The 12451-nt window shown below is 46.0% G+C and overlaps 1 protein-coding gene across 1 annotated transcript; it reads left to right on the forward strand.

The window, feature by feature from the left end:
- Positions 1-883: 883 nt before the first annotated feature.
- LOC101520309 (60 kDa heat shock protein, mitochondrial-like) lies at positions 884-1792 on the forward strand (the record flags this gene model as incomplete). The annotated part of the gene is made up of 1 exon (XM_036492940.2): positions 884-1792. A coding segment is annotated over exon 1 (909 nt), but the record flags the coding sequence as incomplete, so codon positions are not given.
- Positions 1793-12451: the final 10659 nt, after the last annotated feature.

Consider the following 12451-nt stretch of genomic DNA (forward strand, 5'->3'; position numbering starts at 1 on the left):
GTGTCCTGGCCATAGAACACATTTTAGTGCAATGGAGCTTATTGAGTATTCCACACAAAGCAATGCTCTAGCTGCTCCTTTGAAATTCAGGCAACTCCACATTCAGGGAAAACTTCAGCGCCAAAGCAATTATCAGTTAGCCTTGAAAACCAAGGTTCTGGCTCCAGTACCAACACGAAATACCTGTTAGCTATAGGGATGGAATCAGCATGGAAATGAAACATAAACATAAATGGAGATAGTGGTTGTTGTGTGAGAACAACTCCATTGAGGTCATTCACCTCACACACCTTCATGATTACAGCTGGCTTGCACGAAAATCCGGTTTTCTCACATTCCACGAATCGACATGGAACACATTGTAGAGAAATAGAGCTTATTGAGTATTCCACGCAAAGCAACGCTCTAGATGCTCATTTGAAATGCAGGCAACTCCACGTTCAGGGAAAACTTCAGCGCCAAAACAATTATCAGCTAACATTGAAAACAAAAGCTCTGGCACCAGCTCTAGCAATAAGTACATGTTTGTACTCAACAGGAATGGCAGAGTGGTTCTTGTGTGAGAACAATTCCATTGAGGTCACTCACCTCACACACCTTCACTATTACACCCAGCTCACACAAAAACCCAGTTTTGTCACACTGTGCGCTTTGGTCATAGAACGCATTGTAGTGCAATAGAGCTTATTGAGCATTCCACACAAAGCAATGCTCTAGCTGCTCCTTTGAAGTGCAGCCAACTCCACTTTCAGAGAGAACTTTTGCGCCAAAGCAATTTTTGCTAGCCTTGAAAACCAAGACTCTGGCACCAGCTCCAGCACTAAGCACACACTAGCAATAGGGACCAAACTAAGTATGGAAATGAAGCTTATAGTAAGCAGGAATGGACAGAGTGGTTCTTGTGTGTGAACAGAGCTGGCAGAGTCCTAAAGTAGCAAAAGATGGTGTAACTGTTGCCAAGTCAATTGACTTAAAAGATCAATATAAAAACGTTGGAGCTAAACTTGTTCAGAATGTTGCCAATAACACAAATGAAGAAGCTGGGGATGGCACCACCACAGCTACTATACTGGCTCGCTCTATTGCCAAAGAAGGCTTTGAGAAGATTAATAAAGGTGCTAATCCAGTGGCAATCAGAATAAGTGTGATGTTAGCTGTTGATGCTGTAATTTCTGAGCTTAAGAAACAGTCACAACCTGTGACGACCCCTGAAGAAATTGCTCAGGTTGCTACAATTTCTGCAAATGGAGACAAGGAGATTGGCAATATCATTTCTGATGCGATGAAGAAGGTTGGAAGAAAAGGTGTCATCACAGTAAAGGATGGAAAAACACTGAATGCTGAATTAGAAATTATTGAAGGTATGAAGTTTGACCGAGGCTATATTTCTCCAGACTTTATTAATACATTAAAAGGTAAGAAATGTGAATTCCAAGATGCCTATGTTCTGCTGAGTGAAAAGAAAATTTCTAGTGTCCAGTCCATTGTACCTGCTCTTGAAGTTGCCAATGCTCACCATAAGCCTCTGGTCATAATTGCTGAAGATGTTGTTGGAGAAGCTCTGAGTACATTGGTTTTGAATAAGTTAAAAGTTCGTCTTCAGGTTGTAGCAGTGAAAGCACCAGGTTTAGGTGACAACAGAAAAAATCAGCTTAAAGACATGGCTATTGCTACTGGTGGTGCAGTATTTGGAGAAGAAGGATTGACCTTGAATCTTCAAGATATTCAGCCTCATGACTTGGGAAAACTTGGAGAGGTCATTGTGACTAAAGATGATGTCATGCTTTTGAAGATTTATTTATTTTATTACAGTCAGATATACAGAGAGGAGGAGAGACAGAGAGGAAGATCTTCCATCCGATGATTCACTCCCCAAGTGAACCGCAACAGGCCCCGGTGCGCGCCGATCCGAAGCTGGGAACCTGGAACCTCTTCCGGGTCTCCCACGCAGGTGCAGGGTCCCATTGCATTGGGCCGTCCTCAACTGTTTTCCCAGGCCAGAAGCAGGGAGCTGGATGGGAAGTGGAGCTGCCAGGATTAGAACCGGCGCCCATATGGAATCCTGGGGCGTTCAAGGCAAGGACTTAAGCCACTAGGCCATGCCGCCGGGCCCAATGACGTCATGCTTTTGAAAGGAAAGGGTGACAAGGCTCAAATTGAATGTGACATTGAGCAGCTAGATGTCACAACTAGTGAGTATGAAAAGGAATAGCTGAATGAACGGCTGGCAAAGCTTTCCGATGGAGTTGCTGTGCTGAAGGTTGGTGGGACAAGTGATGTTGAAGTAAATGAAAAAAAAAGACAGAGTTACAGATGCTCTGAATGCTACAAGATCTTCTGTTGAAGAAGGCATTGTACTGGGAGGTGGATGTGCCCTGCTTTGGTGCATTCCAGCCTTGGACTCATTAGCTCCAGCTAATGAAGATCAAAAAATTTGTATAGACATTATTAGAAGAACACTCAAAATTCCAGCAATGACTTTTGCTAAGAATGCAGGTGTTGAAGTAGGTCCTGCTGACCGCCCTGCCCTGCTGGCCCCCAGCCAGGTCCAGAGTTCTATTTTGGTGCCATGAAGACATTTTGTAATATATATAATGTTTATGTATTTTAAAGATTTGTGCCAGGAGGGCTGCAGGAGAGGACGTCTAGCTCGGATCCCTACCCTAGCCCGCCATGTGCTCATGGCTCATGGCGGGCTGGGCTAGAAATGCCTGGGTGCGGGGCCTGCTTCCTTCCGGGGTGAGTACACCGAGGGGGGAGGCCTCCATTACTGGGTATGTCCGGGGCCCACCCACCACCCTCATTGGGCGGTGAATGGGATTGGGGAGGGGCGCAAGCTTGGGCCTGCGGGTTTAAACCTCTGGCTGCCAGAGGCTACTGGAGGGCTGCAGGAGAGGTCGTCTAGCTCTGATCCCAACCCCAGCCCGCCATGTGCTCATGGCTCATGGCGGGCTGGGCCGGGGAGCTCTGGGGTATTGATTGTCTGAATTGCTGCTTAGATAGCTCTAGGCTGACCCCACTGTTTCTGGGATCTGAGTCAATCCTAAAGATTCCCAATGCCAGTAACTCTTCCTTTGAAGAACTTCCAATCCCTTAATAATGCTGAGCTTTGAACACCTATCAAGTAAAAGATAAGCTTCGGCTTTTCTAGCAGGCTAGCACCTACTGGTGCTCAGAGCAACCAAGGGCAGGCACATGATCTACGACTAGGAACAGGCCCAATCTGGGAGGTAAGGGGACACCACAACTGAGTTGAGGTTCCCACCAAGGGGTGTATGTGCTGGAATGGGGGCTGCGTTCTATCTAGGAAACAGATGCAATCTCCCGAGGCACTAGTGTGGGCTGGGATTGGATGCACCAGGCCAGACCAGACCCCAACATCATCTGGTGTCCTGGAGAACCAGGATGGATGTGGGACTGACTAGGCTGGGTCTCACTCCCCTTCTGAGCCATGTGTGAGCTGTATGTGGGTATGGACGAGCCATGGCTGGGCTGAAACATCCAACAACAAGAACCAGAATGGGGTGAAAGCCAGCCAGGAAAAGCCACTGTTCCTGCTAGGTCATGAGGTGAACCGAGTAGGGTTGGCTTAAGGACCCCCTGGCAAGCGCAAAATCTGGCATTGGGAGGGGTTCTGATGGAGGAGCCTGGGCAACTCCTCTGGCAGGACACAGTCCCTGCAGGTAAGCGCAAGAAACATGATAGGAAACAGCCCACAATAGGCCATGGAAAGTTTCCCACTGGCATACATTCGGCATGGGTCAGGAGCAGACCAGGCTGAATCAGTTCATGTCATCCACTGGCAAATCCGATCACCAGAACAGAGTGTGGAATGGGCCGGGTTTGGTTGCGACAAAACCAGTACACATTATGGAATGCCAAGGCATGGTTGCCTGTACTGGATATGAATGCAGCACTCAACCAGCACATGTGAGATCCAGGAAGGGAGGGGCAGAGCTGGCGGGGGGATTAAGGGGCTGGTCCCCTCGCTGGACAGCTACTCCCACTGGAGAGCGTGGGCTGGGACAGAGACAGACGAGACTAAGCAAGGCTACAACACCTGTGCGCTGCATGTGGACTAGATCAGGGCCGCAGCATCAGCTGGCAGAAGCTGGCACTGGGGACTAATTCTGTCGAGTCAAATCACAGAACCACCTAAAGAGTGCATAAACCGGGACAGAGAGACCTGGGAGGGAAAAAGTGGGTTCCCCCTTCTTGGGTCACTATTCCCGTGGGAGGGCATGACAACTAGGACAGGGGCTGGGATGGCTAGATAGAGAGGCACTCAACCACATATGTGAGGGCTGGATGGTTGAGTTAGTTAGATAGAGCTAAACTTTAATACCCATTGACAAGTAACAGAGCCAAATGGGATGGGGGACAGACTGGTCTTCTGCTACACATACTGGCAAACCAGGGTAGGGGCCGAGCTTGGTGGTGGTTACTGTGGGTCGCCCCTACTAGGCTGCAGCTCCCACTGGGTAATGTAAGGGCCGAACCAGACTGGACTGCAACACCCATTGGTTCCAGTGCAACTCGGGACTGAAAACAGAACCAACCCAGCAATTGCAACCACCAGCTGATAGTGATGATGGACTGTGCCGGGCACTGCGCTTGCTAGAACATACAAGAAACTAATCTGGGAATACCTCAAAGTTTCTTTGGAGATCTCCCCAATCAAACTGCTGGACTCAGAACTCTAACCAAGAAAAGACAGAATACAGAACAGGTCAATCATTCATCTCAGCTATATGTTGGCAGAAAAATATGGGGCAAACGGAGACTTTATGATGGACCATATCAATCAGTGGACGACCTCATCGAGAGAAACTGGCAGGGATTCATAACTGGAGAACTATTAACACCACTTGAGCACATATCTCAGAGCATGCCCCACATCCGGGACTCGGGGTGGGCGGGAATCCGGGTGGGGCTTCTCCCTCAATATCCCCCTTTACCTCAGATACATGATGGAAACAATATGGACATAATAGCATTACCCACTTCCCTATCCCCCTGAACCTTTTTTTTCTTTCTTTTTTTCCCTCTTTTTCTTTTAACTGTAATTAACTATGTAAAGATTGTCAACAACAATACAATAAAATAGATTAAAAAAAGATTTGTGCCAAGAGAATATATTTAATAAAATCTGAATCACTTCTGCCACTCGCAAAAACAAAACAAAACAAACAAACAAAAAAACACACCTGTCTCCCACAAAAACCAAGTTTTGCAACACAGTACGTAATGGCCAAAGAATGAATTGTAGTGAAATAGAATTAATTTGTATTCCACAAAAAGCAACGCTCTATATGATCCTTTTAAATGCAGACAACTCCACATTCAGAGAGAACTTCTGCACCAAAGCAATTTCCAGCTAGGCTTGAAAACCAAGGCTCAGGCACCAGGTCTAGCAATAAGTACATGTTAGCACTCAACATGAATGGCAGAGTGGTTCTTGTGTGAGAACAACTCCATTGAGGTGGCTCACCTCATAGACCTTCACAATTCCAACTGCCTCGCACAAAAACTGTTTTGTCACATTTTACAAAACAGCCATAGAACACATTGTAGAGAAATAGAGCTTATTGAGTATTCCACATAAAACAATGCTCTAGCTGCTACTTTGAAATACAGCCAACTCCATGTTCAAAGAGAACTTCAGTGCCAAAGCAATTTTCAGCTAGCCCTGAAAACCAAGGCTCTGGCACCAGCTTTGACACTAAGCACATGTTAGCTATAGGAATGGAAACGGCATGGAAATGAAGTTTATACTAAGCACGAATGGACAGAGTGGTTCATGTGTGAGACCAACACCATTGAGGTCACACACCTCACACACCATCACGATTACATCCGGCTCGTATGAAAACCCAGGTTTGTCATATTTTACAAAACGGCCATAGAACACATTGTACAGAAATAGAGCTTACTGAGTATTCCACACAAAGCAACCCTCTAGATGCTCCTTTGAAATGCAGGCAACTCCAGTTAAACAGAGAACTTCCGCGCCAAAGCAATTTTCAGCAAGCCTTGAAAATCAAGACACTGGCACCATCTCCAGCACAAAGCAGATGTTAGCTCTAGGGACAGAACTGAGGATTGAAACAAAGCTTATAGTAAGCAGGAATGGAGAGAGTGGTTGTTGTGTGAGACCAACTCCATTGATCACCTCACACACATTCATGATTACCTCTGCCTCGCACGAAAATCCTTGTCACATTTTACGAAAAGGCCAAAGAACGCCTTGTAGAGAAATAGAGGTTATTGAGATCTGCCCACAAAGCAACGCTCTAGATGCTTCTTTGAAAGTCAAGCAACTCCACATTCAGAGAGAACTTCAGCGCCAAAGCCATTTTCAGCTAGCCTTGAAAACCAAAGATCTGGCACCAGCTCCAGCACTAAGTATATGATAGCACTCAACATGAATGGGAGGGTTCTTTTTGTGTGAGACCAACTCCATTGAGGTCTTAAGCACACACCTTCACAATTACATCTGACATGCACGAAAACGAAGTTATGCCACACTGTGTGTAATGCCCATAGAACAAATTGCAGTCAAATAGAGCTTATTGAGTATTCCACGCAAAGTAATGCTCTAGCTGCTCCTTTGAAATTCAGGCAACTTTATGTTCAGAGAGAATTTCAGCGCCAAAGCAATTTTCAGCTAGCCTTGAAAACCAAGGCTCTGGCACAAGCTCCAGCACTAAGCACATGTTAGCTACAGGGACGGAACTGAGCAATGAAATGAAGGCTATAGTAAGCAGGAATGAACAGAATGATTGCTGTGAGATCAACTCCATTGAGGTCACTCACCTCACGCACCTTCACGATTACACCCGACTGGCACAAAAACCCAGTTTTGTCACACCGTGCATAAAGCAATACAACGCATTATAGTAAATTAGAGCTTATTGAGATCTGCACACAAAGACATGAACTAGATGCTCCTTTGAAATGCAGCCAACTCCACGTTCAGAGAGAACTCAGTGCCAAAGCAATTTTCAGCTGACCTTGAAAACCAAGACTCTGGCACCAGCTCCAGCACTAAGTACATGTCACCTCTCAACAGGAATGTCAGAGTGCTTCTTGTGTGAGACCAACTCCATTGACATCATTCACCTCACACATCGTCACGATTACCGCCGGCTCACATGAAAACCCAGTTTTGTCACATTGCACAAAATGGCCATTGAAAGCATTGTAGTGAAATAGAGCTTATTGAGTATTCCACACAAAGCAATGCTCTAGCTGCTCCTTTCAAATTCAAGCATCTCTATGTTCACAGAAAACCTCAGCACCAAAGCAATTTTCAGCAAGCCTTGAAAACCAAGGCTCTGGCACCAGCTTCGGCACTAAGTATCCATTAGCTACAGGGATGGAATCGGCATAGAAGTGAAACTTTTACTAAACATGAATGGGCAGAGTGGTGCTTGAGTGAGAACAACTCCATTGAGTTGACTCATCTCACACACCTTCATGATTACACCCAGCTCGCACAAAAACACAGACAGAACAATGTTGTACATCCTCACTCCAGGCACTGAGAACTCCACATCAAGTGAAGTTCAGCACCCATAGCATTTTCAGCTACCATTGAAAACCACGAATCTTGTAGCACATATGCCTCAAAGTGTATGTGATTCCTAGGAATCTCAATGTGCTGCTTAATGGCAACTTCCAACTTCTTTTTTTTTTTTATGTGTGACTGTATTTTGCTAAAGACTTCTTTTTTTTTCGTTTTTTTTTTTTAATTACATTTGTGACAATCTTTACACAGTTAAGTAGGGTAAAAATGTTCAAGGCCAATAGGAAACGTGGGCAAGAGTATTATTTCCATACTGTTTCCTTCATTTTTAATGGGGGTGTTAGGTGAGAAGGCCCACTCAGTTTCCCACCTCCCTAAGTCCCAGATGTAAGGCATGATCATAGGTTCTTGCTCAAGTGGTTTTGATAGTTCACCAGTTATGAATCGCTGTCAATCTTGTCACTCCAAGTACTATGTGGTCATTGAAAAATTCCCTGGTTGACATAGTCCTTCATAGAGTCTCCGTATGCCACGTATTTCGGTGCCAATATATAGCTGATATGGTTGATTGACCTGTTCTGTCTTCTGTATTTTCTTGGTTAGGGTTCTGAGTCCAGAATTTTGATTGGGGAGATCTCCAAAGAAACTTTGTCTGAGGTGTTCTCTGACCAGATTTTTGCATGTACTAGCAAGTACAGGGCCTGGCACAGTCCATCGCCCCAATCAGCTGGTGGTTATAATCACTGGGTTGGTTCTGTTTTCAGCCCCGACTTCCACTGGAACCACTGGGAGTTGCAGTCCAGCCTGGTTCTACCCAGCACATACTCGACCCTCACATAAACCAGTATTAGCTGCAGCCCAGTTGGAGCGACCCACAATAACCCCCACCAATCCCGCCCCCTACCCTGATTTGCCAGTATGAGTGGCAGTAGTCCAGTCTTTCCCACAGCCCCTTTGGCTCTCATACATGTCAATGGGTATTAAATATTTGTTCCCTCTAACCAGCTCCACTATGCAGCCCCCACAGATGCTGTTGGGTGTTGGTCTAGCCACACAGCCCCTGTCCTAGTTTTCATGCCTTCCCATGGAAGTGGTAACCCAAGAGGGAGGAGCCACTATTTACCTCCCAGGCATCTCCCACTCTCGGATTGTGCACTCTCCAGGTAGTTCTGTGGTTTGAACTGACAGAATTAGACCCCAGTGTCAGCTCTGTCAGCTGATGCTGTGGCTAAGCCCAAACAACTCCCACACACACTAATTTTTGTTTGCACCAGTGGGATCAATCAGCCCAATCTGGCTTTTCCCTGATATAGCCCACATGAGGCCCACAGGTGTTGTAGCCCTGCTTAGTCTGCTCTGCCCAAATCTCAGACCTACTGTAAGGGGCAGAACAGGCCTTCCAGTGCTCAAAACACTCCGCTTGACACACTAGCTTAAAATACCATTGGTGTGTCTAGCAGATCTCATGAAACCCTTTTTGGTTACTTCTCATCCAATGCCCATTAAGCCCAGGATGATGAAACCAAGCATGTTGAGCACCCACAACAAACAAGGATGGAGATCCACACTCCAGGAACTCAGAAATCCACATCCAGAGACAAGTTCAGCTCCCAAGCCATTTTCTGCTACCATTGAAAACAACGGTTCTGCCAGCACATATGCCTCAAAGTGTATGTGATGCCTAGGGAATTCAGAGTGTTGGTGAAAGGCAACTGCCGAAAGAACAGCATAGGTCTTCCAGTGCCCAAACTACACCAGTTGGCTCACGCACTTCTCAAACCATCAGCTTGTCTGGCAAATCTCCCGGAAATCCTTTTTGGGGGCCTCTTGTCTAATGCCCATTGAGCCCAGAATGATGAAATCAAGCATGTTGAGAACCCACACAAAACAAGATGGAGATCCTCACTCGAGTGTTAAGAACTAAACATCCAGAGACAATTGAAAAGCCCAAGCCATTTTCATCTACCATTGAAAACCATGACTCTGCCAGCACATAACCCTCAAAGTATATGTGATACCTAGAGAACTCAGGCTGTTGATGAATGGCAACTTCTAAAAGGGCGGCATGTGATTTACAGTGCCCAAACAACTTCTTTTGACTCACAAAATACACATACCAAGAGCTTCTGTGGCAGATCTCCCAGAAACCATGTTTGGTTGCTTCTCCTCCAAAGCCCATTGAGCCCAAGATGATGAAGTCAAGCATGTTGAGCACCCACACCAAGCAAGGATGGAATTTTAACTTCAGAAAGGGACAGCACAGATCTTCCAGTGCTCAAACGACTGTACGTGACTCATTCAGTACACATAAAATCAACTTTTCTGGCAGATCTATTGGAAACCCTGTTTGATCGCATCTTGTCTAATGCCAATTGAGCCCAGGATGTTGAATTCGAGCATGTTGAGCACAAACACAAAACAAACAGTATGTGATACCTAGGGAACTCATGCTGCTGGAGAATGGCAACGTCTGAAAGGGGCAGCACAGGCCTTCCAGTGCCAAAACACTTGACTCATAAAATGCACATACCATCAGCTTTTCTAGCAGATCTCTTGAAAGGCATGTTTGGTCCCCTCTCGTCCAATGAAATTGAACCCAGGATAAATGAAGTCAAGCATGTTGAGCACCCACACAAAACAAGGATGGAGATTCTCACTCCAGGCACTCAGAACTCCACACCAGAGACAAGTTCAGCGCCCAAGGCATTTTCAGCTACCATTGAAAACAATAGCTCTGGCAGCACATATGCTTGCAAGTGTATGTGATACCAAAGGGAACTGAGGCTGTTGGTGAATTTCAACTTCCAAAAGGGGCATCACATGTCTTCCGTGCCCAAACAACCCCACCTGATTCATTCACTTCACATACCATCAGCTTTTCTGGCAGATCTCACATAAAGCATGTTTGCTTGCTACTCGTACAATGTTCACTGAGCACAGGATGATGAAATCAAGCATGTTGAGCACCCACACAAAACAAGGATGGAGAGCCTCACTCCAGGTGCTAAGAACGTCACATCCAGAGACAAGTTCAGCGACCAAGCCATTTTCAGCTACCTTTGAAAACAACGGCTCTTGCAGCACATATGCCTGAAAGTGCATATGATACCTAGGGAACACAGTGTGCTCGTGAATGGCAACTGGTGAAAGGAGCAACAGAGTCTTCCAGTGCCCAAACTACTGCACCTGACCCATTCACTTCACATACCAGGATCTTCTGTGGCAGATCTCCCGGAAACCCTGTTTTGTTGCTTCTCATCCAATGTCTTTGAGCCCATAATGATGAAATCAAGCATGTTGAATCAAGATGGCAGAATAGGGTAAAGACACATTTATACAGACAGAAAAACATTTAACCAGGATGAAGCAGAGAGGACATATGTCAGGCAATAGGAGAGGAGAGAACAACAGCAGAGGGGTACCTGGAGACTGACAGACACAGGAAAGCAGCGGACACAACTGTGTGGTGTTGCAGAGACTGATACTTCAGCACGGTGATCTGAACTCCACAGCAGCCGGAACTCCACCAGCAACCAGTCGCGGAGGGACTTTCATTGGGAGATTGGGTGGTGAATCCAGACAAAGAACTGTCCGTTCTGCTGGTCTGTTTGATTTGACCAGGAACAGAGACAGAGTAGCAGATCTCAGATGGGCAGTGTGAGAACAGAGTGGGTTTCACAGTCGAGTCAGCCCCCTAGAGCTGAATTGGGAGCCATTTTGCGTGAGGAGGAAAGGGCAAAGGAGAGGACGGAGCATGCGCTGAGCTGGGAGTGAGCTCTTTTCTGACTCAGTGAACTGCAACGACGTGGCATTCTACGGGTACCACTCAGGGCAAATCTGGGATAGCCCTCGGATCTGATGGCCAGCAGATCAAGAACTTTAGTGGTTGTACATCAGGCGCCATTTTGGGCACTGTGGCAATAGCTTTGAGACTGCAGGGGACAATAGTGAACTGCGCATGTGCTGATCTCGTGAGAACTTGCTGACGTCAGTGACTGCACTGGTCCCGCAGGAAAATAATGCTGATTGTGGCATCGTATGGGTCAAAATAGGTCCGTGTGGCACCCAGACCTAACATCCAACAGGTTCCGAAAAGATCAGCACCACCAACAACCTAATTATATAGGACACCTGGTGTCTCTCTAATCCTGGGACCTGCTCCAACCAGAAGTGGGAGAAAGGTTGCAGAGACAACAGTGCAGCCTCAGCACGGTATCACAGGAGGTGGAGAGTGGTGAACCAAGAGCTGGGGCTGTGGAGACCATGGTGGAAATCTGACATAAGAACTCAGACCTGGAACTCATTGGATTTTGTGGCACAAGTGGCTGCAGCAAAAAGTTGTGTATCAACGGCCATAAGTAAAATCTCATTGTAGACCTGTGAGTGACACAGCTTAGAAACCTACCCCAAGGAGAAGACTCTGCTAACCAGAAGTACATGATCAAGAGCAAAAGAAGACACAAAGGCACAATGAATATTACCGAAAACTCCCCTGCAAAGGAGCAAAACCCTATGCCAACCTCAGAGTTAACTGAGGAAGACATCGAAAAAATGGGGGACACAAAATCCATAAGACTGATTTTAAAGCTTCTGATCAAAAATGAGAAGTTCATGCAAGAGTTCAAAGAATTTAAGGAAGCAATAAATCAAATCAAGGCTGGTATATCAGAAATTAAGAACACAGTAGAGCAAATTAAAAGTACATTGGAGAGTCTCCAAAACAGAATGACACAAGCACAAGAAAGAATCTCAGAATTGAAAGATATTTCCTGTCACCAAGGGGAAGCAAACAAAAAGCTGGAAGCAGAGCTGGATCAGGGCAAAAAAAGTATTCAAGAATTGAAAGCCACTATTAAGAGGCCAAATATAAGTGTTATGGGAGTCCCAGAAGGTGCAGAAAGAGAAGCTGAGTTTACAAATGTA

The sequence above is a fragment of the Ochotona princeps genome, chromosome 24 (genome assembly GCF_030435755.1).
Source record: "Ochotona princeps isolate mOchPri1 chromosome 24, mOchPri1.hap1, whole genome shotgun sequence".
Taxonomy (NCBI): Eukaryota; Metazoa; Chordata; class Mammalia; order Lagomorpha; family Ochotonidae; genus Ochotona; species Ochotona princeps.